This window comes from Oncorhynchus keta, chromosome 10 (assembly GCF_023373465.1).
Source record: "Oncorhynchus keta strain PuntledgeMale-10-30-2019 chromosome 10, Oket_V2, whole genome shotgun sequence".
NCBI classification, from domain to species: Eukaryota; Metazoa; Chordata; class Actinopteri; order Salmoniformes; family Salmonidae; genus Oncorhynchus; species Oncorhynchus keta.
In genome coordinates, this window is record NC_068430.1 from 17704262 (window position 1) to 17732234 (window position 27973).

The 27973-nt window shown below is 43.6% G+C and overlaps 2 protein-coding genes and 1 long non-coding RNA gene across 5 annotated transcripts in view; 1 reads left to right on the top strand and 2 right to left on the bottom strand.

Annotated features, from left to right (window-relative positions):
* Nucleotides 1-24759, bottom strand: LOC118388314 (tumor necrosis factor receptor superfamily member 1B-like). 2 transcript variants are annotated; one of them, XM_035777228.2, is made up of 9 exons: nt 24428-24754; nt 8304-8409; nt 7821-7946; nt 2265-2420; nt 2027-2120; nt 1667-1854; nt 1159-1233; nt 978-1042; nt 1-864 (listed from the first exon to the last, which is right to left on the bottom strand). In XM_035777228.2, exons 1-9 carry the CDS (start codon nt 24503-24505, stop codon nt 385-387), a joined length of 1368 nt encoding a protein of 455 aa, XP_035633121.1. In that variant the 5' UTR covers nt 24506-24754; the 3' UTR covers nt 1-384. The 2 variants fall into 2 exon arrangements, with proteins under 2 accessions (XP_035633121.1, XP_035633122.1); XM_035777229.2 differs by lacking the exon at nt 7821-7946 and having other exon boundaries at nt 24428-24759.
* The window catches only part of LOC118388317 (uncharacterized), a 21876-nt gene continuing 16561 nt past the window's right edge, over nt 22659-27973 (top strand). Inside the window, exons 1-4 of the long non-coding RNA XR_004826540.2 lie at nt 22659-22977; nt 26525-26631; nt 27068-27304; nt 27693-27817. This is a non-coding gene — a long non-coding RNA (uncharacterized LOC118388317). The remainder of the gene's footprint in view (nt 22978-26524; nt 26632-27067; nt 27305-27692; nt 27818-27973) is intronic.
* LOC118388315 (tumor necrosis factor receptor superfamily member 8-like) overlaps nt 25430-27973 on the bottom strand; it is an 11596-nt gene continuing 9052 nt past the window's right edge. Inside the window, exons 7-10 of one of the 2 annotated variants that reach the window (XM_035777231.2) lie at nt 27668-27823; nt 27394-27413; nt 27038-27290; nt 25430-26274 (exon numbers count right to left, since the gene is read on the bottom strand). In XM_035777231.2, the coding sequence (XP_035633124.1) occupies nt 26045-26274; nt 27038-27290; nt 27394-27413; nt 27668-27823 (659 nt within the window). In that variant the 3' untranslated portion in view covers nt 25430-26044. The remainder of the gene's footprint in view (nt 26275-27037; nt 27291-27393; nt 27414-27667; nt 27824-27973) is intronic. The other variant, XM_035777230.2, reaches the window with a different exon arrangement.

The following is a 27973-nucleotide window of genomic DNA, read 5'->3' on the forward strand; positions in this document are numbered from 1 at the left end:
GGCCCAATTAATTTATTCCAATTGACTGATTTCCTTCTATGAACTGTAACTCAGTAAAATCTTTGAATTTGTTGCATGTTGTGTTTATATTTTATTTCAGTGTATATTTACAACATTCACAGTAATTACATACATTACTCACATATCAATCATTCTTTGAACAGTCATTGACAATCTATTCAGGTGCTCAAGGCTTTCCAGCACAGCACATTATGACAAGTCCATGCCTAAGACACATGAACAGTCATTCTGTACAGTGTCTCTCCACCAATTCAGTCAGCAACAGTAGTAGCAATCATATAAAAACAGAGACAACAACCAGTGTGAAAAAACATAATTAAAACATAATCTATTGTCTGGTGCTGTCCTATCTGCTGCCAGTCCTCAAACATCATTTCCACTCTCCTGTATTGCCGTAAGTGCCTCTTTTCCGCCCTCTTGCTGTGGCATGTTGACATACACCTCCTCCTCCCTTGATAGAGGGAGCTCAGGGTCAGCCTGGGATGAGTCTATGTGGGTGCTGGTAGGTGTGGAGCATGACCCATTTCCTAAGGTCACAGGGTAGTTAACAGTGATGTTGACATTAACTAGGGGACTAGATGGCAAGGGACTGGTAGGCTGGGGGCTGGTGGGTTGAGGGCTGGGCTGGGTGCTGGGCTGTGGAGGAGTGGACTGAAGGGGGCCTATTGCCAGGCCCTCCAGGCTGTTGGAGCACTCTGACACCCAGGTCCTTCTAGTATCTTGCTTGTTCTCTGCCTGACTGGGATTGCTGCAGTTTCCCTTTCCCATCAAACATTGCTGCTGTTCCCGATAGCTAGTAATGAATGAACTGTTCTGAAGAACCATTGGTCCGTCACTATCAAACTGAGAGAAAGAGCGAGAGAGAGATATGCGATATGTTTAAGATTGAGTTGAAGCTGTTGAAATGTTCTTGTCTCCAACATATGCTTTACTTAGGTCAAATAGAAAAAACTCACTTTAATGGCCTCCCAATTTCCATTTCTATCTTCTATAGAAGATACAAGCCTGGACCCTATGAAGGCTGTAAGAGAACATAGTAAACATACGCTAAAATGTTGGTATATGCATATCTATCCTTACAGTCGGTCAATTATATTGTTATTACCCTAATCAAGTGCTTAGTCTCTAATGCTTTACCTTTCTTGTAAATGACTGTGCCTATGATCAGCAGCAGGATAACACCTCCGATAACACCTCCGATAACACCTGAAACTAATAGACACAGGAGCAGAGGTACAACCGAGCGGTATCCACACATAGGAGAGATGGAGGCAAAGAAATGTAAAAATCCTGAGTGTGGTCCAACAACTTCATATCGCTGACACACGGACTGGTGTACAGTTGTACAATCTTAACTTGATCACTTTTTTTTGCTGAAAATTATCCTGCGCAGCACGAAATGCAAACGTGTAATGTATTCAAGGTTTAAAAAGACTTCTAAAGTTTGTCATTTCCACTTTAAAATGCCAGACTTGATTTTCCATAACAAGAAATGTAAAAAAAAATATCAACCCCTACAAAATATTTCCATTAATTGTAATCCACATAATAATTCACATTTCCTCTTGCTGCAGGATTATTTTCTTGCTGTAGCAAACTTTCTCAATTTAAGATCCTACATCTGTATATAGCTGCCTATATTTACCTATACGAAGGTCAAAGCCTGGTGATTTGCCATCTGTATGCAGGCTCTGTAGACTTGGCGTGGTATGCCCTGTACCAGAGGTCGGAATTGTGGTCGGTGGGCGGGTCGGTGGTCTAACCTTAGGTCCACACACAGCATTTGAGGTTGTGTTACCATAAGTCAGTACACCCCTTCTCTGCGACACACAGCTGAGGATACAGTGTCATTGTTAACATAATAAAGTGTGTGTGTGTGTGTGTGTGTGTGTGTGTGTGTGTGTGTGTGTGTGTGTGTGTGTGTGTGTGTGTGTGTGTGTGTGTGTGTGTGTGTGTGTGTGTGTGTGTGTGTGTGTGTGTGTGTGTGTGTGTGTGTGTCACTTACTCTGTGTGGTGCTGGCAGGTCTGGGTGTAGGAGTGCTGGTCAGAGAAGGTTCCATTAGGGCATGGTGCACAGTTCACATCTGAATCTGTTGTCCCTGAAACATTCACCAACACAAACACATTTACAGTGGACAGTCATATTCAAACTTTCAACTTTCAGTATAATTTTCAATGAGGACAGAAACATGTTGAATTTGTGATAAATACGGTCAGGCCGAACTCCTGTCGAGCTATAGTACCTTCTATGGCAACACCATGGCCAGGCTGGCAGTGTGTATAACTGCCACACTCCTTACAGTTTGGGTGTTGTTCCATTATGCAGAACTTCCCAGTCTGGCACATACACTGGGTTTTGGTGGTGCTGGAGCAATCCTGGGCATACTGCAGGCCTTTGCCTTCTCAGATAAACAAATAAGATGCTCATTACAGATTAGGTGTATCAACTCACACACACGCACGCACGCATACACACACCCACGCACGCACACACACACACACACACACACACACGCACACACATACATAATCCTAAGGAAAAAATACAACAAATGTAAATCACTGTTACAGTGCCTTCAGAAAGTATACAGACATTTTTACAAATTAATACAAAATAAACGTGAAATGTTTTGAGTAAATAAGTATTCAACCCCTTTGTGCTTAACAAGTCATATAATAAGTTGCATGGACTCACTCCATGTGCAATAATAGTGGTTAACATGATCTTTGAATGACTACCCCATATCTGTACCGCACACATACAATTATTTGTAAGGTCCCCCAGTCCGGTACTCAATTTTAAGAACAGATTCAAACTCAAAGACCAGGGAGGTATTCCAATGCCCAGCAAAGAAGGGCACCCATTGGTAGATGGGAAAGAAGAAAACAAATCACACACTGAATATCCCTTTGAGCATGGTGAAGTTATTATTACACTTTGGATGGTTACTCCACAATACAGGAGCTGAAGTTACTCCACAATACAGGAGCTGAAGTTACTCCACAATACAGGAGCTGAAGTTACTCCACAATACAGGAGCTGAAGTTACTCCACAATACAGGAGCTGAAGTTACTCCACAATACAGGAGGTGAAGTTACTCCACAATACAGGAGCTGAAGTTACTCCACAATACAGGAGCTGAAGTTACTCCACAATACAGGGGCTGAAGTTACTCCACAATCCAGGGGCTGAAGTTACTCCACAATACAGGGGCTGAAGTTACTCCACAATACAGGAGCTGAAGTTACTCCACAATACAGGGGCTGAAGTTACTCCACAATACAGGAGCTGAAGTTACTCCACAATACAGGGGCTGAAGTACGACGTTCACCTGAATTAATCACACTGTTCGCTTGGGAAGGGTTCAGTAGGAAACCAGAAATCTAGTCGTGCTGAGGAGAGCTTTTGTGAAAGCTGTCCCTTCCGCAAGGAAGGTAGGCGAGAATGACCAGTTGGGCGAGTGGCTCCATTTATGGAGGCAAGGGGCTCACTTCATTCGCCACTCAACCTGTCTGTCTCCAACAGATGATGTGATTGGTTACTTCGAATGTTCTCGAGTGGCTTAGTTAGCTAATAACTAAGCCACTCGAGTGACTTAAATCAGCTTGAAAATCAATGGCATGACTAGAAAATGGCTGTCCAGCAATGATTAATAACAACCAATTTGAAAGAGTTGAAGAGTTAAAAATAATAATAATGGACAAACCAGGTGTGCAGAACTCTTAGCAACTTCCCACTGGTACACACTGATTGAATCAATGTTGTTTCCACGTCATTTCTATGGAACTAATTTGACCTAACATGGAAAAGACATCGAATTGACGTCTGTGCCCAGTGGGTGACCCAAAAAAGACTCACAGCTGTAATCACTCCCAAATGTGATTCTAACATTGACATGTTGAATACTTATCTGATCAAGATATATTAGTGAATCAAATGCTTTATTTGTTAAATAATGAAAAAATCTGGCTACAGACAGAAACAATCTAACATTCTGAAGTCATATGGGGCAGAGTCTTACAGGCATGGGAAACAACATAACATTCTGAAGTCATATGAGGCAGAGTCTTACAGGCATGGGAAACAACATAACATTCTGAAGTCATATGGAGCAGAGTCTTACAGGCATGAGAAACAACATAACATTCTGAAGTCATATGAGGCAGAGTCTTACAGGCATGGGAAACAACATAACATTCTGAAGTCATATGAGGCAGAGTCTTACAGGCATGAGAAACAACATAACATTCTGAAGTCATATGGGGCAGAGTCTTACAGGCATGGGAAACAACATAACATTCTGAAGTCATATGGGGCAGAGTCTTACAGGCATGGGAAACAACATAACATTCTGAAGTCATATGAGGCAGAGTCTTACAGGCATGGGAAACAACATAACATTCTGAAGTCATATGGAGCAGAGTCTTACAGGCATGAGAAACAACATAACATTCTGAAGTCATATGGGGCAGAGTCTTACAGGCATGAGAAACAACATAACATTCTGAAGTCATATGAGGCAGAGTCTTACAGGCATGAGAAACAACATAACATTCTGAAGTCATATGGGGCAGAGTCTTACAGGCATGAGAAACAACATAACATTCTGAAGTCATATGGAGCAGAGTCTTACAGGCATGAGAAACAACATAACATTCTGAAGTCATATGGGGCAGAGTCTTACAGGCATGAGAAACAACATAACATTCTGAAGTCATATGAGGCAGAGTCTTACAGGCATGAGAAACAACATAACATTCTGAAGTCATATGGGGCAGAGTCTTACAGGCATGGGAAACAACATAACATTCTGAAGTCATATGAGGCAGAGTCTTACAGGCATGAGAAACAACATAACATTCTGAAGTCATATGGAGCAGAGTCTTACAGGCATGGGAAACAACATAACATTCTGAGTCATATGGAGCAGAGTCTTACAGGCATGGGAAACAACATAACATTCTGAAGTCATATGAGGCAGAGTCTTACAGGCATGGGAAACAACATAACATTCTGAAGTCATATGGAGCAGAGTCTTACAGGCATGAGAAACAACATAACATTCTGAAGTCATATGGGGCAGAGTCTTACAGGCATGAGAAACAACATAACATTCTGAAGTCATATGGAGCAGAGTCTTACAGGCATGAGAAACAACATAACATTCTGAAGTCATATGGGGCAGAGTCTTACAGGCATGAGAAACAACATAACATTCTGAAGTCATATGAGGCAGAGTCTTACAGGCATGGGAAACAACATAACATTCTGAAGTCATATGAGGCAGAGTCTTACAGGCATGAGAAACAACATAACATTCTGAAGTCATATGGAGCAGAGTCTTACAGGCATGGGAAACAACATAACATTCTGAAGTCATATGGAGCAGAGTCTTACAGGCATGAGAAACAACATAACATTCTGAAGTCATATGGAGCAGAGTCTTACAGGCATGGGAAACAACATAACATTCTGAAGTCATATGGAGCAGAGTCTTACAGGCATGGGAAACAACATAACATTCTGAAGTCATATGAGGCAGAGTCTTACAGGCATGGGAAACAACATAACATTCTGAAGTCATATGGGGCAGAGTCTTACAGGCATGGGAAACAACATAACATTCTGAAGTCATATGAGGCAGAGTCTTACAGGCATGGGAAACAACATAACATTCTGAAGTCATATGGAGCAGAGTCTTACAGGCATGGGAAACAACATAACATTCTGAAGTCATATGGAGCAGAGTCTTACAGGCATGGGAAACAACATAACATTCTGAAGTCATATGGGGCAAAGTCTTACAGGCATGGGAAACAACATAACATTCTGAAGTCATATGGAGCAGAGTCTTACAGGCATGGGAAACAACATAACATTCTGAAGTCATATGAGGCAGAGTCTTACAGGCATGGGAAACAACATAACATTCTGAAGTCATATGGGGCAGAGTCTTACAGGCATGGGAAACAACATAACATTCTGAAGTCATATGGAGCAGAGTCTTACAGGCATGGGAAACAACATAACATTCTGAAGTCATATGGGGCAGAGTCTTACAGGCATGGGAAACAACATAACATTCTGAAGTCATATGGAGCAGAGTCTTACAGGCATGGGAAACAACATAACATTCTGAAGTCATATGGAGCAGAGTCTTACAGGCATGGGAAACAACATAACATTCTGAAGTCATATGGAGCAGAGTCTTACAGGCATGGGAAACAACATAACATTCTGAAGTCATATGGGGCAAAGTCTTACAGGCATGGGAAACAACATAACATTCTGAAGTCATATGGAGCAGAGTCTTACAGGCATGGGAAACAACATAACATTCTGAAGTCATATGAGGCAGAGTCTTACAGGCATGGGAAACAACATAACATTCTGAAGTCATATGGGGCAGAGTCTTACAGGCATGGGAAACAACATAACATTCTGAAGTCATATGGAGCAGAGTCTTACAGGCATGGGAAACAACATAACATTCTGAAGTCATATGGGGCAGAGTCTTACAGGCATGGGAAACAACATAACATTCTGAAGTCATATGGAGCAGAGTCTTACAGGCATGGGAAACAACATAACATTCTGAAGTCATATGGGGCAGAGTCTTACAGGCATGGGAAACAACATAACATTCTGAAGTCATATGGAGCAGAGTCTTACAGGCATGGGAAACAACATAACATTCTGAAGTCATATGGAGCAGAGTCTTACAGGCATGAGAAACAACATAACATTCTGAAGTCATATGAGGCAGAGTCTTACAGGCATGGGAAACAACATAACATTCTGAAGTCATATGAGGCAGAGTCTTACAGGCATGGGAAACAACATAACATTCTGAAGTCATATGGAGCAGAGTCTTATAGGCATGAGAAACAACATAACATTCTGAAGTCATATGGGGCAGAGTCTTACAGGCATGAGAAACAACATAACATTCTGAAGTCATATGAGGCAGAGTCTTACAGGCATGGGAAACAACATAACATTCTGAAGTCATATGGAGCAGAGTCTTACAGGCATGGGAAACAACATAACATTCTGAAGTCATATGAGGCAGAGTCTTACAGGCATGAGAAACAACATAACATTCTGAAGTCATATGGGGCAGAGTCTTACAGGCATGGGAAACAACATAACATTCTGAAGTCATATGGGGCAGAGTCTTACAGGCATGGGAAACAACATAACATTCTGAAGTCATATGGAGCAGAGTCTTACAGGCATGGGAAACAACATAACATTCTGAAGTCATATGGGGCAGAGTCTTACAGGCATGGGAAACAACATAACATTCTGAAGTCATATGGGGCAGAGTCTTACAGGCATGGGAAACAACATAACATTCTGAAGTCATATGGGGCAGAGTCTTACAGGCATGGGAAACAACATAACATTCTGAAGTCATATGGGGCAGAGTCTTACAGGCATGGGAAACAACATAACATTCTGAAGTCATATGGAGCAGAGTCTTACAGGCATGGGAAACAACATAACATTCTGAAGTCATATGGGGCAGAGTCTTACAGGCATGGGAAACAACATTGGGTATGGATACGGTGGGAACGTGTGTCTGAGCAAGTGTGATGTCATTAATGTTTGTTGAAATGAAATCTTTCTGAAGGCACTGTATATAACATGACCAATCATTTACTGCAATATAATCCACCCACCTTCTGAACACTGTTTATAACATGACCAATCATTTACTGCAATATAATCCACCCACCTTCTGAACACTGTTTATAACATGACCAATCATTTACTGCAATATAATCCACCCACCTTCTGAACACTTGGGACATCTGAAGCATTTTGTGAAGTAATTGAAGGTCCCACTGTATTGGCCACTGGGACATGGTTCACACACTGTGTCTGAGGTAGTGCTGCAATCATTCTTAAGGCGTGTCCCTGTCATGACATTTAAGCAGTAAGGCACGAGGGGGGTGTGGTATATGGCCAATATACCACCGCTAAGGGCTATTCTTAGGCATGACGCAACGTGCAACCCCCGAGGTGCCTTATTGCTATTATAAACTGGTTACCAATGTAATTAGAGCAAAACATACATGTTTTGTCATACACATGACATACTGTCTGATATTCCACGGATCAGCAGTCAGGGCTCGAACCACACAGTTTATAACAATGCATAACTTACAGTAATCATCTCAGGACATGTACACCGTACATCTTTCTATCCCTGAAATCCTTACTTTCATATTATGTACGGAAACAGTTTAATTAATGTTGATGGTCATCTCTTACCGGGAGCACACTTGCTGCAGCACAGGTTTATCAGTGTGTTATAGTATTCAGCTGTTTTGTTGCGACAGGCTTTAGCAGAGTCTGGTGTGTATGGCAGAGTGTACACCTGCAGAGAAAAAGAGACCATGAAAGTGCACCTGATCAGAAGGAGGAATGATGAGTAACATGTCCACCAATATTTTCCTTTTTCTTCTATTTAAACTTCTAGTACAACCCAAGGGTTGGATATTGTGTCTGAAGAAGACCTATTATATTCTATCTGTTGGAGACGAGGGAATATACACTGAAACATTAGTGGTCGAGTCATTATTTGCCAATAGACACAGGGCATGAAAACACACAATGTACTGACCGTAAAACACATTTTTAAAACCTGTGTGTCTCCAGTATCTTGTGTATGACATGAAGTGGTAGGAGGAGAAATGAGAGAGAGAGACTTTTGATAAGCTGCCAGGACTGGCTACGTGGTCTGACTGAACAATACAGCTATACCACTGCCAAGGCCTCACACGATCATCCTCCCTCGCAGCCTTTAGGACAGAATGCCTTTAACAGCCATTTCCTTTTCACGTATGGCAGCCCCCCAAAACAAACACATAACAAATCAGGGAAAGTGAATCTGGGGTTTTATTGACTGGAGGAAACGCTCTATCTTTTAGTCTGGCACTCCCCTAGGGCTCGTGTCATTGAGGAAGGTGGTGACTACAGAGGCTCCACTCACAGGGTGGGGAGCAGTTACATGAGGGAAGAGAAATAAAAGACTGTGTTCCCCACAGCTCTGCCACATTCATATAAATACCCTTGAAGTGATGACAGTGCTTCACGCTTTGATGCCCTTCAGGACAGACAATATGTAGAATACTATGTACATTATGCACTGGGAGTGCGACCCTGGTCCCTGTGTCTTTGCTTCAAAAGACGATGCAAGCCGATCATTCACTGTGAACACTTTAATTACAATAGTAGTCAGAAGAATGATGGGAATAGTTCTAAACATGTTGTCACGCCCTGTTCTTTCACCTGTCCTCTTTATTGTCTCCACCCCCTCCAGGTGTCGCTTATTTCCCCCAGCCTATTTATCCCTGTGTTTCCTGTCTCTCTGTGCCAGTCTATTTATCCCTGTGTTTCCTGTCTCTCTGTGTCAGTTCGTCTTGTATGTTTAGTCAAGTCAACCAGCGTGTTTTTCCTGTACTCCTTTTGCTATTCTCCTTTTTCTAGTCCTCCCGGTTTTGACCCTTCCCTGTTTCTGGACTCTGTACCTGCCTGTATGACCATTCTGCCTGCCTTGACCACGAGCCTGTCTGCTACTCTGTACCTTCTGAACTCTGATCTGGTTTTGACCTTTTGCCTGTCCAGGGCTATTCTCTTGCCTAGTCCTTTTGGATTATTAAACATTGTAAGACTCCAACCATCTGCCTCCTGTGTCTGCATCTGGGTCTCGCCTTGTGCCTTGATACATGTAGTTATAAAGATGTTGTTTTAACAAGAGAGAAACAATCAAAAGGTACAATTAGTCATGAATAAGGAATAATCAGCAACACAGCAATTCGTTGGATATGTGCACAGTGGCGTGTATTCATGGATGCCAAGTGAAGCCAGGCTTCCCCCTCAAAAATTGACCAATTTATCTTTTGTCTCTCTGTTTCATAATTTTCCTTAAATTCGCAGGGCTGAATGTATCGCTCACAGGAGAAAGCATCGAACCGAGTGAAACTGTGCCCCTCTGTCTCTCTATGTGTAAGCTATCTATCTGATGTCTGGTCCAAATGAGTATGACATTGTTGCCGCCCGTAGCATTGATTGCAAGGGAAGCCAGCGAGCATTTGGCCTCCCTTGATAGAAAAAGTAGAAAAAAATTGCCAATCAGCGTTGAGCTAAACTGAGTTGAGCTCAATTGTGAATGGTCCTGGCACACTCAAAAGAAGTGTCAAGGGAAGCCCGCTTGGATTTTGGCGTCAAATAGCATTGAGCGAATTGTTGCATCTCGTTGTGTTGTTGTCCTCCGGTGGCTAGCTAGCTAAAATAGGAACTTTCCAAAATTAGTCATGGATGGAGATAGGGATTTGGACTTGTGGTTGTAATTCTCTGTACTGGCCAATGATTATAAAAGTGATTCTGATCCAACCATTAATTCATCAATTGTTGTCCCCCTGGCCTGACAGGATGGAGGTTCAATATGTAGCTAGATGTAGAAGGCTAATGTTAACAAGCTAACGTTTCCCATGAATGGAAGTTAGGCTAGTGAGTGAGCATTTTAGCCAGGTAGCCTAGGACAACAAAAAATAAAAAGTGTACTGTATAACAGAGGGATAGACCGTTTGTCAACATGAAAGAGAGGAGGATCACATTGGCGTTTCTCTACAAGTAGGCTGAGTCAACATGTTTTTCTACTTGCATGAACATGAACGCATGCACACACACACCCGTGCACACAGAAACCAGAACCATGGACAGCCACGTCATATTTAGCTTACGTTGATTGGTGCTGGAAAAGTGGAGGCAGCGCTTTGTGGACGTCACCGGACAGAGGTTGAAATCCAGTATGATAAAACAAAGGTGTGGTTGAATTTATTCTGCCACTGTGTCTTCTCATTGTCTCAGCCTTAAGGCCTATATATCACGGTCGCAAATCTAATTAATTAACAGGTTAAAGAGCAAACAATGCAATTATCACAACTCATTGGTTGCAATATGGCTTTTTTTCTTGAAACTTGAAACTTTGCTCAATGACTGGAAATCTGCAGGAACAGTTAACATGCTAGCAGTTCTTGTTCATCCGACTCTGGGAAAGTAGATAACGGTCTTCATTGCCAAAATTTCGAACTGTCCCTTTAATATAGAGGAAATTGGAGCCTGAGCCCTCTGCACTGGCAGTGCAGACATTTTCTTCACTGACTAGTGAGCAACAGCAGGAACTCCTGAAAGTGTCTAGAGTTGGGTTGTAACGCATAGGGGTATTTGGCATCTGTGCAATCGTCAAATTGGCTAAATTTGCGACAGGAAAAAGTATTACATTTAGTGGGGTAACAGGGACAGAATCTAAAGCTATGCAATTACGACCCATGCTGTTTACAATAGGTCCAGTAATAATACCGGGCTCATTCTTTATGGTAGCTGGGGTAGAACCAATTTTGAGTGTGGATAATTTTTTGCTAATGGATTCTAAAAGGTAACAAATTAAAATTGGCACGACAAAACACTTCTCGCAAGCTCAGAAAACCTTAGGGGTTTTAATTGTGAGACACTTTATTCCATCTTATTCTGAAATAGCTTTACAGAATTGACGAAAGGGAAGAGGTGTCCTCGCGAGCAATTAGAGTGGAGTTAATATTGTGAACAATTGTTTGTAGAGTTAAAGAAACAATTGTAATTGTAGAGTTTAAAAAAGCAATTGTGTCAAGCGCCAGCATATCTTTGCCTTCTTGGGTACAGTGGGAATCGTCATGTTAAACTTCGGTTTTTGCCAATTATGATTATGCATAGCTTAACGCATTATTAATACTTGTCATATTTGTGTTTCTTTTTCTTTTCAAGTCTTTTGCTATCACTCTCTTAGGAACCCGAAGGAGGAGGAGAAAGACAAAAGCTCCAGCTGAAATGGCATTATCTGTACAACAGCGGAGGTAATGGCACATAGAGTATGCATAGTGTGATTATAAATTTGAGGCCAGGGCTTTATGCCATGGAAGCGTATTACATAGTCAGAGGCCATAAGTCTCTGAGGTGTAAACATACAAATCAACTGAGAATATTAATCATGTATTCATTTCAAAGTTTATATAATGTTGAACAGTATGGAGTTAATATTCAAAAAGGAGGGACTGTTGGATAATAGCTTGAAATATACGTATTCATGTTACCATACTAGAACTTATTGATTACCTTGTAAAAGGAATATATATATTGGGGTCAATGAAGGGTGGATAGGAACTTGGTTTATGGAAAGTTACTGATTGAGACATGGGGAAGTGCAGGAAGTTCATATTATTTTCCATGTTTCTAAGGAGGGAGGTGAAGGGTAATAGTTAGTCTCTGATAAGGCAGGCCAGCTGAGGAACTAGGGAGGAGCGAGGAATTCGGCTTGAGGTCAAGTCAACAGATGACGTGAAAAGAAACCCTTGGGAGGGGGGCCAGAGGGGCCACCACAACAACCCTCTTACTACAGTCCTATCTCACACACTTCCACACCCACAAAGGTTCTAGCATCAGGCAGGGCCATAACCACACCAGTGAGAGGAACTAATTAAGTTCCTGCCTAGCAACAGAGATGTATTGGCTGTCTAGATGTGTAAGGAGTAGGAGGTTATAAATATATGTGATTGTGTAATCATGCTGTCTTTGCAGCTGTATGACCCAGTGGGTGACTAAACTTGGTTTGAGCTTTTTGTACTGATTTGTTTGAATTTTTACACATTTTAAAGAAGACACTGGGATTGTAATATTTTTCCTAGAGTAGACATTGGCACTAATTACAGGCAACTTTGTGAGATTATAAATAATGTTACAGTCAAAATGTTTAGGGTTATGTATGTTATAGCAGAGATAACATGACGTAACGTGTAAAGTTACCACTCAAATCTGAAAACTGTTTTTCCCAAATTCCACCAAAATGTCTCCCGCCCCACTGGGGGAGACAATACACTAGTCCACGTGTATACAAACATTCCGGAGGCTTACACAACCACTCCCCTCCCCCACCCGGGACAGTCTGATCACCTTTAACTCTTCCTACTCCCCAAGTATTTACCCCTCATTAAACACATGAAACCATCAGTGAGGACAGTCAAAGTGTGTCCAGAGGGGTCAGACTCATTACTACAGCACCAGTTTCAACATCAGACTGGAGATTGGTTGCCACTCAGGCCACACTGGACTCCCATACGGACATTGAAATATATGCTTCTTCCATTCTGAATTACATCAACATCTGCATCAACAGTGTCACCACCCATAAACTAATAAATACCTTCCCCAACCAGAAGCCTTGGATGAACAGAGAGGTCCGACTACTGCTAAAGGCACGCAACGCTGCTTTCAGATCTGGCGATGCGGAAGCCTACAGATCTTCCAGGGCCAACCTGAAAAAGGGCATCAAGATGGCTAAACATTACCACAAACTGCCGATTGAGGAGCACTTTAACAACAACTCCGACCCTCGAAGCATGTAGCAGGACATCCAAGCCATCACAGACTACCGGCCAAAAAACCTACCCCACAGCCAGCGACGTCTCCATCGCCAACGAGTTAAACAGGTTCTATGCTCGCTTCGACAGGGACAACAAAGATCCAGCCATCAAAGCTGTGCTCCCCCATGTCGACCTCCCCCTCAGACTATCGATCGCAGATATGTTTTCTGCACTGAGCAGGGTGAATGCATGCAAGGCTGCTGGTCCTGATGGCGTCCCCGGTCGTGTGCTCAGAGCATGTGCTGGGCAGCTGGCCGAGGTCTTCACTGACATTTTCAACCTGTTACTGGCCCAGTTAGTTTGTCCCCACATGCTTTAAGACCGCAACCATTGTGCCAGTGCCGAAGTAGTCAACCGCATCAAACCTGAATGACCTGCTGCACTCACCCCCTCCATCAGGAAGTGCATCAAAAGACTGGTTTTTGCCTCCCTCTAACACTGGATCCCCACCAGTATGCCTACCGACCGAACAGGTCTACAAAGCATGCCATCTCCACAGCTTTACACTCTGCCCTGACCCACCTGGACAACACCAACACCCATATGAGAATGCTGTTCATAGACTTTAGCTCAGCATTCAATACGGTCATTCCCTCTAATCTGGTCACCAAACTCCATGACCTAGGGATCAGCCCCTCTCTCTGTAACTGGACTTTGGACTTCCTAACCAACAGACCCCAGCCTGTCAGGTTAGACAACTTCACCTCCTCAACCCTGAACCTGAACACCGGTGTGCCACGGGGCTGCGTGCTGAGCCCCCTCCTGTACTCCCTCTTCATCTATGACTGCGTTCCTGTACACGGTTCCATTACCATTGTCAAGTTCGCAAACGACTCCACGGTGGTAGGCCTGATCAGTGACAATGACGTGTCAGCCTATAGGGAGGAGGTCAAGCATGTGCCTGCATGGTGCGTGATAACAACCTGGTCTTCAATACAAAGAAAACCAAGGAGCTCATTGTGGATTACAGGAAGTCTAAAAGCTGTAGCCACTCCCCAGTTCTCATTGATGGCACTGAGCCGAGGTGGAGCGTATGCCCAGCTTCAAATTCCTGCGTGTCTATATCTCTGAGGACCTCTCCTGGACCCTTAACACCTCAACCCTGGTCAGCAGCAGCATCTGTACTTTTTGAGGAGGCTGAAGAATATGGCCCGACTGTCTCCCAAGATCCTGGTGAACTTCTACAACTACACAGTTGAGAGCATTCTGACTAACTGCGCCACAGTGTGGTTTGGCGGATGCTCCGTGGCTGACCGGAGGGCCCATCACTGGTGTCCAGCTCCCTGCCATCGTAGACCTCCAGTGCAAGTGGTGTCTGCGTAGGGCGTGAGGCATCATCAGGGATGATGATTCCACAAACTGTTTGCCACATCCATGCCACAAACTGTTTTCCCTCCTACCATCAGGCAGGCGGTACAGGTCTCTACATTCCCACACTGGAAGACTCAAGAACAGTTTCTTTCCAGCAACTATAACCCTGCTGAAATCTGTGACATGGCACTAGCCATATCCACCGCCCACTGCGTAGTACTGACTCTCAGGGACCTTGTTGTGTTACGCTCTTTGCACTCTTCATGGGACTCTACTACTGGACTTTGCTTTGCAAAATCTGATTATGCATTTATCCTAAACACTTCAAACAGGCTCTGCGTTGTTCACATCACATTATGCCCACGTTGGAGGATGTTTTTTACAAGCTCCCAAAGGCCAGAGTCTTCACGCTCGTGGACGCCAGAGATGCCTTCCTGCAGTGCAAGCTTGACGAGCCCAGCAGCTACATCAGGGCCAGCAGCTTGGCGTCATGGTCACATTCTGCCTCCTCATCACTGTCTCCACTGCCCACTACAGTACGGGCACATGTATACAGGTTAAGCCAAGGCTAAACATAAAAAATCTTCAGTTTAAAGTGCCAGAGGTCCGCTTTCATGGGAGCATTTTGTCCTCCACCGGATTGAAGGCCGATCCTGAAAAAGTGAAGGCTGTCTTGGAAGGCTGCGCTTCGTCAGATTCGTCACTTACCTGGCCAAGTTCCTACCGTGGCTCTCTGAAGTGTGTGAGCCACTAAGGAGGCTCATGGACAAGGACACCATCTGGCATTGGGTCCCAAAACACGACACAGCAGTGAGGGAAATAAAACAACTGGTCACCCAGACACCAGTACCACGATACTATGATGTGTCAAAACCTGTCACGGTTCAGAGTGACTCGAGCCAGTATGGACTTAGCTGTTGCCTCATGCAGGAGGGCCAGCCTGTGGCATTCGCCTCTAGGGCACTCACTCCAACAGAGTAGAACTATGCCCAGATAGAAAAGGAGTGCCTCAGCATTGTGTTTGCATGCTAATGCTTCCACCACTACCTGTACGGGCGCGACAATATTACCGCAGAGACAGATCACAAGCCCCTTATTGCTATATTCAGCAAGCCTCTCCTGAATACCCCGAAACAACTGCAGAGCATGCTACTGGCCTTACAAAACTATAACCTCAAGGTGGTGTATAAGCCAGGGCCAGAGATGTATGTGAGTGACACGCTCAGCAGGGCTACTGCATCCACTTGCTCTGTTTGTAAGCTGCACACTGCGTGCATGAATAACACGCAGTGTGCAGCTTACAAACAGAGGAAGTGGATGTTGAACACATGCTGCCACAATGTTACGGACCAGCACCTTATACAAATCTGACAGCACACAGACAGGGATGAGCAACTCCAGGCATTGAGGTCTGTGATTCTGATGGGCTGGCCCGACTGCAAGGAAGAAACTGCTGTCCCCAGTCCACCTGGCCATGCTGCTGCTCCAGTTTCAACTGTTCTGCCTTATTATTATTCAACCATGCTGGTCATTTATGAACATTTGAACATCTTGGCCATGTTCTGTTATAATCTCCACCCGGCACAGCCAGAAGAGGACTGGCCACCCCACATAGCATGGTTCCTCTCTAGGTTTCTTCCTAGGTTTTGGCCTTTCTAGGGAGTTTTTCCTAGCCACCGTGCTTCTACACCTGCATTGCTTGCTGTTTGGGGTTTTAGGCTGGGTTTCTGTACAGCACTTTGAGATATCAGCTGATGTACGAAGGGCTATATAAATACATTTGATTTGAATTTGATTTGACTTTAGCCGTCAGAGAATATTGGCCAGTCAAAGAGGAGCTCAGTGTTCAAAACGGAGTAATATTCAAGTGTCAAAGAGTCGTTATTCCCCGGTCTCTGCGCCCTGAGATGTTGGCACTCAAGTCACATAGGAGGTGAGGCCTGTTACAGACAAGCACGTGACACACTGTATTGGCCAGGAATGCAGAGTGAAATCAAAGACTATGTCAGTCAATTCAGAATCTGCAATGAATATGCCATTGAGCAACAGAGAGAGACGATGATGTCCCACGAGCTACCGATGCGCCCCTGGCAGATAGTAAGTCTAGATCTCTTCCAGCACAGTGGCAAAGACTTTCTGCTGGTAGTCGATCATTATTCAGACTTCTTATTCTTATTATCATTATTCAGATTGACCTCCTCCACGACCTCTCAGCAGAGACAACGATCAAACTCTGCAAGGCTCAGTTTGCCCACTATGGCCAACCAGATAGGGTAATTTCAGATAATGGACTCCAATTATCAGGATTTGAGTTCCGAAAGTTAGCTGCAGAATGGGAATTCGAGCACATCACCTCATCACCATGACACCCAAAAGCTAATGGGAAGGCAGAGTCGGCAGTCAAAATCGCAAAGAACCTCTGCAAAAAAGCTCTGCGAGAGGGCAATGATGCCTGAAAAGTAATCCTGCAGTGGCGCAATACCCCGACAGAAAGCATGGATAGCAGCCCTGCTCAGCGCCTCATGGCACGGCGCTTAAAAGCAGCTCTACCAGTAGCCAGAACTCTCCTGGAGCCATGTGTGGTGACAGACGTGCTGGTGAAGTTACGTCACAGAAGACAGGTCTCCAAGTTCATCTCCGACAAATCAGAAAAATACTTACCTGAGCTCAGGGTGGGTGAAACGGTGCGAATGAAGCCACTACCAGGGGACCGGACGGGCCTCTGGAGACTCAGATCCTTGTACAGAAAGTGGCACCACGCTCCTACTTGGTTGAAGTGAATGGATCACTGAACCATCGTAACAGGGTTGACCTTCGGATTGCTGAGCCAGCACCTACTCAGAACCCTGATGGTCATAGGGGTCGCATGACAAAAGAAGGAACCCCAGCAAGTCACATGGGGCCTGAGGCACTGGGCGAAGAGCCAGGGGATCACAGGTCGGCCGCTCCCTCTGTAACTGACAGTTAGACTTACAGGTTATGTCGTTGTCTTTTGTTTGAATTGTTTATGTGTCCGCTGTGCGGGGGAAATGATAATACAAGCGGAACTACGTAGCTAATACTGTTGTAACGGGGATCCTTATTGTAGCAACACACCTTTGGAGGGAAGGCAATCCTGCGCTGCGTTAGCTAAGTTTTCATGTCATCGGGTGTAGTTCATAAAGGTTGAAGAGTGTATGTTAGGATGAAGTGTGAATTCATGCCAGGAATAATAAGTGTGAAGTTTGATTTCCTCCCTTCTGTAATAAGCAGCCAATGAGGTATTTGTTCCTTTATTCATGTGTTAATCTGAACCTGTTATAACGCCGGTTAAACTGTTATGTATGTAAGCACTTCAGAGTTATACCAAGCTAATAAGTCACTCGTAAGATAAGGTCGTAAGAGTGTGCTTAACTGTATTTTTCATTTACTTTATAGTTCTCACGGAAGGTGATAATTCTGACTAAAACTACAGAATAAAGCTGCCAGTTAAAATCAAGGAACGGTTGTGCTCGTGGTTACTGAAGGGAGCTACAATGGCTTCAAGAAATACCACTGTGCCCTGCCAGAAGCTGTCTGGTTTGCAGGTTAGAGGGTTTTACTTGGAGAAGAAAATCCCTCTGCCAACGACCTACTCGAGAGAGTTTATTCCTGCAAACAGAGATCATATTCCTACTCCAGAGACTGCAAGAGCATGGTCTCATCTTGAAAACATTGCAGAGGAGATTGCTCCTCAACAGAGCTGTGATGTCGGTCTCTTAATTGGCTACAACTGCTCCCAGGCTCTCCTTCCAAGAGAAATTGTGTCTGGTAAGGGAAATCAGCCTTTTGCTCAGAGAACAGATCTTGGCTGGAGCATAGTCGGCTATGGAAATCAATGTATCAACTATGGCGAGCCTATTGGAGTGAGTCATCGGGTTATCGTTAGACAGGTGATGCCAAGCCTTCAATCTTCTTCCAACCTCACAAATCAAGTACACTATGTTTGTAGAACACATGCAAGAGAGGTAATCACAACACTGGACATTATCAAGACGCTTGAATCTGACTTCAACGAGAGAGCTGCAGAAGAGGACCTCATATCTCAAGAGGATATCCGGTTCCTGAAGAAAATGAAAGAGGGCATCAGGCGTAAGGACAATGGACATTATGAGATGCCGCTGCCGTTTAAGGAAGAAAGACCCAATCTGCCGAACAATAAAACATGTGCAGTTCACCGACTCAAGTGCCTGGAAAGGAGCCTAAGGAGAGACAAGCAGTACTACAAGGACTACACAGCATTCATGGAAGAGACTATAGCTTGTGGAGATGCTGAGAAGGTCTCTAAAGAGGAAATTAACAAGCATCCAGCATGGTATATCCCGCACCATGGAGTTTATCACCCACAAAAGCCTGGGAAGATACGAGTCGTCTTTGACTGCTCAGCTAAGTTTCGAGAGACGTCCTTGAATGATCATCTCCTTACCGGTCCAGAGTTGACAAACACATTGCTGGGCGTCCTTTGTCGTTTTCGTAAGGGTCCAGTTGCAATCATGTGTGACGTAGAGTGCATGTTCCACCAGTTTCATGTGAAAGCAGAAGACCAAGATTATCTACGGTTCCTTTGGTGGGAGAACGGAGATCTAGAGTCTCAACCCTCAGCGTATCGTATGAAGGTCCACTTGTTCGGCGCAGCTTCATCTCCTGGTTGTGCCAACTATGGTCTCAAACATCTTGCTGCCGAAGGACGAGGAAGCTTCAGCGAGAAGTCTATCCAGTTCATAGAAAGGAACTTTTATGTTGATGATGGGTTGACGAGCGTATCGTCTGAAGCTGAAGCAGCCCAGCTGGGGAAAGAAGCAAGAGAGCTTTGCAGCATCGGCAAACTTCGGTTGCACAAGTTTATCTCTAATAGCAAGGAAGTTATAGCCACAATTCCCAAGGACGAACGTGCCAAGGGTGCCAAAGACCTGGATATGGCTCTGGGTGAACCACACATGGAGAGAGCGCTTGGTGTACTGTGGTGTGTCGCATCAGACGAGTTCCAGTTTAGAGTAGTTGTCAAGGAACGCCCACTCACAAGAAGAGGAGTGTTGTCTACAGTAGCCTCTGTATATGATCCGCTTGGGTTTGTGGCACCCTTTGTCCTGGTGGGGAAGCAGATCTTGCAGCGGATGTGTCGTGACAGAATCGACTGGGATGACCCCCTTCCAGATGACCTACGTTCCCAGTGGGAATTCTGGCTCCAAGGTCTACAAAACTTGGCTGAAGTAAGGATCCAACGAAGCTACTTGCCATCAAGTTTCAAGGAGGTGCAGAGTTATGAGCTCCATCACTTCTCCGACGCTAGTACCTCAGGTTATGGAGAGTGCTCATACCTCAGAACAATCAGCACCGCAGGAGAAGTTCATTGCTCCCTAGTTATGGCAAAGTCGAGAGTCGCCCCTTCCAAGGTTACGACCATACCACGACTGGAACTTTCAGCAGCGGTGGTAGCTGTTCGAACAAGTGACATGCTCAAAAAGGAGTTAGAGATACAAGTTCTACAGGAATACTTCTGGACAGAGTCGAAGCTAGTTCCTGGCTACATCAACAATGAAGCCAGAAGATTCCACGTCTTTGTAGCTAACCGTATTCAACGCATTAAACCTCCAACACAGACAGAAATTGAGTAAAGACAGAAGAAACGCAAGGATTAATGACATTGTCATTTTGCAAGATGATACTGCACCACGCAACCAGTGGAAATTGGCAAAGGTTACAGAAGTGTACCCGGGACAGGATGGCCGGGTGAGAAGATTCAAGTTACTGATCAGCGACTCAACCGAAGATGAGAGAGGTAAACGCATCACCAAACCCACCTGTCTGGAGAGGCCCATCCATAAGACAGTCACCCTCCTGGAAGCCGATCAAGAAACCTGCAGACCCCTTTCACAGAAATCACTGGTGATTGGTGGGAGTGTAACTGACAGTTAGACTTACAGGTTATGTCGTTGTCTTTTGTTTGAATTGTTTATGTGTCCGCTGTGCGGGGAAATGATAATACAAGCGGAACTACGTAGCTAATACTGTTGTAACGGGGATCCTTATTGTAGCAACACACCTTTGGAGGGAAGGCAATCCTGCGCTGCGTTAGCTAAGTTTTCATGTCATCGGGTGTAGTTCATAAAGGTTGAAGAGTGTATGTTAGGATGAAGTGTGAATTCATGCCAGGAATAATAAGTGTGAAGTTTGATTTCCTCCCTTCTGTAATAAGCAGCCAATGAGGTATTTGTTCCTTTATTCATGTGTTAATCTGAACCTGTTATAACGCCGGTTAAACTGTTATGTATGTAAGCACTTCAGAGTTATACCAAGCTAATAAGTCACTCGTAAGATAAGGTCGTAAGAGTGTGCTTAACTGTATTTTTCATTTACTTTATAGTTCTCACGGAAGGTGATAATTCTGACTAAAACTACAGAATAAAGCCGCCAGTTAAAATCAAGGAACGGTTGTGCTCGTGGTTACTGAAGGGAGCTACACCCTCGCCCATCTATACTCCCCTTAGACAGTCAGGTGACACGCCTGTGCGGGAACACGCAGTCCTCTCAGACAAGCCCCCTGTCTTTTCACGCTGTGGGCGTCAGTCCCAGCCATCAAAAATACTTCATCTGTAGGTTTCCCATTAGGGATTGTTGACAGACAGAGATACAAGTAAAGAGAGTATCAAAATGTGTTAAGTTGTTACCTGAGGAAGAAAAAAACTAACTAAACTGTTCATGTTGGAAATTATTACTAGGTTTGTTTTATTACTGAATTGACAACTCCTGTCCTATTTTATAAAAGGGAAGATGTTATGGGTGTAAAATGGCACAGTGATGCCATCTGTTGGTAAACGTTAATTACTGCAACTCCAGTGTTTTTACCGGTGTGCTTGAGATACTCGGATGTATTGCAATGTCATGAACAAGACTGGTTACTTGCATCAATGCCTGTGTCTCGTCATTTAACATTCAAACAACGGTGACATGATATCAGTGTCGTGAAGTGTAAATGAGCAATAGAAAACCGATTGCGCAAATGACATCATTCAGATTTTTTTTTACTTGGGCTCCCCGTGACGCCCCCCCCGGCAAGATGCCCCCTTGGGCGGCTGCCCATAACGCCTATCCCTAATTTTAAAAAATTAACTATCTGGGGCAAAATTGTAGGCCTGTTCCTGGTTTGGTATTCTGATTTATTTAATTTCTTTCTGAACAGACAGCAGTAATTATATAACTATGGCATATGTATTTCAATGTATCTTGCGTGCTGCAGAACCCCTTCGTTCTGCTATGATTCTATAAGGAAATAAATGATGAAGTGCAACGCTGGAGAGATGTGAATCTCACTTGGGGCGGCAGGGTAGCCTAGTGGTTAGAGTGTTGGACTAGAAACTGGAAGGTTGCTAGTTCAAACCCCCCGAGCTGACAAGGTACAAATCTGTCGTTCTGCCCCTGAACAGGCAGTTGTTATTGTTCCTCGGCTGTCAATTAAGATTTCTTAACTGACTTGCCTGGTTATATAAAGGTAAAAAAATGATAGTTCTCTGTGAGATGGCCACGCGATGGTCTATATACGCTACAATGTTGCGCAAATCATAAACGCAGGCCAGCACAACAAGAATCAGGCACGTTTTCACATTGCGTTTTTTAGAGAGCAGCCAGGATAATTACTGAGGAGTCAAATTGAATTAGCCTAACTTTGATTGCTTTTATTCGAATGTTTACATTGCAAACTGTGAAGAATGTTTACATTGCAAACTGTGAAAAGTATTTTTAATGCCATGAGAGATACCGGATCCTGGTAAATGGGTACAGGAACGAAACCAAAACTTAGAGGTGCCGGATCCTGTTCAGTAACAGACTGTTTATTACATGACCTACACCGGAGTGGCACAGCGATCTCAGTGCTAGAGGCGTCACTACAGACCCTGGTTTGATTCCAGGCTGTATCACAACAAAGTCCCATAGGGCAGCGCACAATAGGCCCAGCGTGGTCTGGGTTAGGCAGGGTAGGCCGTCAATAAGAATGTGTTCTTAACTGACTTAAATATAATATCAAATTAAATAAAAAACCATTAACAAAGTCGCAAAGAAAACAGGAGCTGCCTCCACCATTTCAACGTCATCAAATCACCTCTTCTTATTCTAATATAGTGACAACTGAAAGATACCAAAAACTATTTACTCCAATCAAGGTAAGCTAAATATGATGTGGCTGTCCATGGTTTTGATTTGTGTGTGTATGTTGTGCAAGTAGAAAAACATATAGACTCACCCTACTTGTAGAGAAACGCCAATGCCATCCTCCTCTCTTTCATATTGATCAAACATCTGGGGTGGCAGGGTAACTTAGTGGTGAGAGCTTGTGTTGTGGATAAGGTTGCAAGTTCAAATCCCTGAGCTGACAAGGTACAAATCTCTCGTTCTGCCCCTGAACAGGCAGTTAACCCACTGTTCCTAGGCTGTCATTGAAAATAAAAAATTGTTCTTTAACTGACTTGCCTAGTTAAATTAAGGTTTTAAAAAATCTATCACTCTGTTTTACAGTACACTTTTAATTTGTTGTTGTCCTAGGCTACCTGGCTAAAATGCTTGCTCGCTAGCCTAACTTCCATTCAAGGGCAACATTAGCTTGTTAACATTAGCCTTCTACATCTAGCTACATATTGAACTTCCATCCTCTCAGGCAAGGGGCACAACAATTGATTAATGAATGGTTGGATCAGAATCGCAATTATAATCATTGGCCAGTACAGAGAATTAAGTTAAACCACAAGTCCAAATCCCTAACTCCATCCATGGCTAATTTAGGAAAGGGACAATTGTAGCTAGCTAGCGGACAACAACAGAACGAGATGCAACAATTAAAGTTTTTCTGTCAGTGATGTATGCTCTCAATGGGATATGATAGGAGTGATGCCAAAATCCAAGCTGGCTTCCATGGGCACCTTTTTTTGGTGTGCCAGGACCATTCACAGTTGAGCTCGCTCGCTCAGTTTAGCTTAACGCTGATTGGCTAATTTTGTATAATTGTATCAAGGGAGGCGAAATGCTAGCTGGCTTCCCTTGCCTACAATGCTATGGCGGAAATAATGTAATACCCGTTTCGTTTGGACCAGACAGCATCAGATAGATCGCCTACACGGGGGCGCTGTTTCGTTCGCTCGGATGTTTCGTCCGCTCGGATGTTTCGTTCGCTCGGATGTTTCGTTCGCTCGGATGTTTCGTTCGCTCGGATGTTTCGTTCGCTCGGATGTTTCGTTCGCTCGGATGTTTCGTTCGCTCGGATGTTTCGTTCGCTCGGATGTTTCGTTCGCTCGGATGTTTCGTTCGCTCGGATGTTTCGTTCGCTCGGATGCTTCCTCCTGTGAGACACACTCAGCCTCTTGCGAAATGAAAGAACATTATGAAACACAGAGACACATTATTTAATATTTTGTTTGGTCAATTTATTTGAATACACGCCTCTGTTAAGCACTGAACCTACCTGCATTTGTCCTGTAGAAACTGTCGTTTGCATTTTCCGTTTGGAGTAAACGTTTTTTTGTAGCGTTTTGCATTACCCCGCCCCCTCCTCATTAAACCATTGTCTCGCTTATTTTGGTCGCTCAACTCAATTTTCCTTAAAGTCCGCAGGACACTTACCGTGTTCTCAACAGGCTGAACCATGATCGCGAGAAGTATCCTTACTGTAAGGATGCCACTGACAGTGCTTAGTATCATGATTGATACAATTATTATTGCCCCTTTAAGATCTTGAGAAAATAATCCATATAATACTGAAACCGCATAGATTGCCTAGCCTACAGAAGAATGCTCGAATTACCGCCCCGACGGCAAAATAAACGAGTTTCCTTGAAATGCTGAGTGTTTGAGGAAACAGAGGGCGTCTTTCTAGTTTCAGCAGTTATCCATGTAGTAACGGAATTACGATTTCTAAACACTTAATAATTCATAAACAAAATCTCAAATATATTGGTAGGTCTACCATCAAATCCAAAATCAAATCGATGTATTAGTGAGATGCTTCGTAAACCACAGGTGTAGATTAACAATGACATGCTTACTTATCGGTATTTTTCCAACAATGCAGAGTTAAAGATAAAGATACAATTAAAATATAAGTAGTGACACGAGAAATACATACATGTTACTTCTGGGAACTTTCATTATCCTCGATCCTCACGAGGGAGAGAAATTAGAACATATTTTAACGGCACAGTATGTGGGTTTTGGATTGCGGAATTACAAGGCACAATACAATATTTCTTAAATTTACAGAAGGAAAACAATTTTGTGTTTTGATCATTTCCTATACCTTTTAAGACTTTTTCTAGTATATGTTTTCTAAGACCCATTTTCCATTGGTTTGTCCAGAAATCAATGCCTTTACTTATGCCTTGAAAAATGTATCTATGCCTTAATTTCCCAAAAATATAGACCCTTAGCTTTCATTTGACACCTAATTTGATATTCTCCTATTTCTGTCAAGGAACAGACTGGAGATCATACATGTAGGTTACTGTATAGCAATGTCTTGAATATAAATTCACAGAACAATGCTTGTGACCAGATGTAGGCTACTGATAACATAGCAATTATATGCGGCTTCATGTCTGCAAATGTGGATCATTTTATTTGAAAGAGAATTATATGATTATTGCTCTTCCCTGTAAGAGAACATTAAGGCAGTAGCCTTGTAAAATTGTCATTATGTTATGCTGTCTTTAAAATATGCCCTATGCTGAACATGGCTATGTTTGAGTATACATTTCCCAGACAGTCTATGTATTACTTCACAATGAAAAATGGTATGCTCTTTACACCCCAACTATCATGGTTATTGAAGTTACTTCACACCTCGTATGAAGTGCTTGTCTTTGCATTTTTTGTGGTTGATACAGTTTAATTTGAGCAGAACGCTGAGCAGAATGTCTGAGCAAGAATGTCTGGCGCCATTGTGAACATGTACCCTAGCATGGGAAACTCCAACTCACAGCGTCATCACCGCATATCAAACAGAACACGCATTCCTCACTTAGGTACTGTCCCAGCACTGCTGCTGTGAAGTAAGACCATAACATGCAGTTCAAACAAGTTGTCACTCTTTAATAATAGAAGGCCCATAGACCCCAGTGGATTTTGCAATTCAGTCTGTCTTTACAGTAGCAAATAATATTCAGTCTCCACTCTCCCAGAGATGGTATGATATTGACTGAACCTGCTCCCCCTCACACCCCCCCACCATTTTTTAAATAGTTTTCAATTGCTGGTGGCTGGGACGGGGTAGCTCAGCTCTTTGCAGGTATCCTTCGGCGTACTCATTCTCTCTGGCCCCAGAGTGGAGCCCCAAGGGAGTGGGTAGGAGGACTCCTGCTGGGGCTTGCTGGTGAGGGGACAGCTCTCTCCTCCACTCTCCCCTTGATCCACCTCCCTGTCTGATTTGTTGGATCCCAGGACAACCGTCCCTGGAGAGTAGATGTATATGGACCCTGAATCAAACACCAACAAGCACAAACATTATTAGATTAAACTATTGAAACAAGTGACACAAATGTATATATATTATGCACAGTAAATGCTGATGTAAAACCTGGTGGATTTAGCAGTGTAATAAATTAACAATATGACAGAGAGGAAGTGAAAAGCTGGCATCACTCAGCAGCATATGCTTCTGTTTTTGTATGCATGATTCTGGCTTCCTGTATCCTCACTAAATTAACCTCTGACCCTGATTTAAAGTATGCACTGCACTGGTGCTACTGTTTCTTGGCAGGGAAACGTTAACAGGAAGTTCAAACTAGAAGAAGTATGTCTCAACTCGCGGCCAAAGAAAACAACTGGAACGGGTAATGTGAACTTTTTGACGCATGTTTAAAAAAAACTCACTTCCTTGTGCAGAACACGGAGTCACATTTTTCCAGACCTGAATTTTCCCGGCCCTTTTGGCCAGGGGTAATCAACTCTTACCCTACGAGGTCCGAGCTTGCTGGTTTTCTATTCTACCTGATAATTAATTGCATCCACCTGGTGTCTCAGGTCTAAATCAATCCCTGATTAAAGGAGAACTATGAAAAAAAAGGTCCAGCGTTTTGAGGTCCAGAGTTGAGTTTGAGGGCTCTGGACAATGTAGCAGAAAATATGACTCTCCAAATGTGTCTGCACATCAGGCAAACATAACATATACAGTGTAATAATATGACATTCAAGCATTTAATAAATCAGTAACAGTGCAGAGTGATCCACTACACCTACCTACTATGTTGCTCATGTTTTCTCCTCCAGAGGGATCTACTGAGACATTCTGCATGCCCCCTGGAGGTTGTGACCCTGTACCCTCCCGTCTAGGATCTCCCCCAGTCTCCCTGCCCAGAAGATGCTGGGCCTCCAGGTGTGGGATTCTCTCCGGTGGCAGCTTGGCCTGCTTATAGGAAGCCGTCTGTAGGGCAGCAGGACAAGGCGGGCACTCCCACGCTTTATAGCTCCCTCTCAGACTTTCCTTACAAATCTGGTTGTCCCAAGGTAGAGAAGTCAACATGTATACTTCTAGCAACAATGGACAGTAGTTTGATTCAAACTTTATGCAACTAGAGAATAAGTACTGTACTCACATATTTCCTAAACATTGGACCTAAAGGAATCAAAATTATCTTTATAAGTGGTCAAGTCTTAGACTGAGTATAATAGTATCAAAATACATTGTTTTTCACGTATGTATACACACAATGTTTCACTGTCTCCCCCTGCAGGGGAGTATAGGTGGTGTTAGTGTTCGCTTTGTCAATAATTGTTGCTGGTGTATTTATTTACTTACTGTGTCTTATAGAAAAATTCCATGCATCACTGCATATGTGTTTGTTATCTAACCACTTTCTATTCTCTCACCTTTCCACTTGTGCATGGAGTCCAGTGACCTCCCCCTACACCCCACAAAGTAACCAATCAGCAGCAGAGTGACCCCTAGGAGCCCAACTATCAGCAGCAGCAAAGGGAGACTGGGAGGGCCCTGTCCAGAGGCTGGGACTGGGAGATGAGGTGAGTCTGGGGTGAACAGAGAGACAGAAGCAGGCTTTAGTGGTGAACCTGTCAGTGTTATGTTACTTTCACTGAATATAACAGACCATTTAAAGGACTACACCAACTACAAATTAATTTCTGAAAGAATTATGAATTGTCACATCTAGTAGAAAT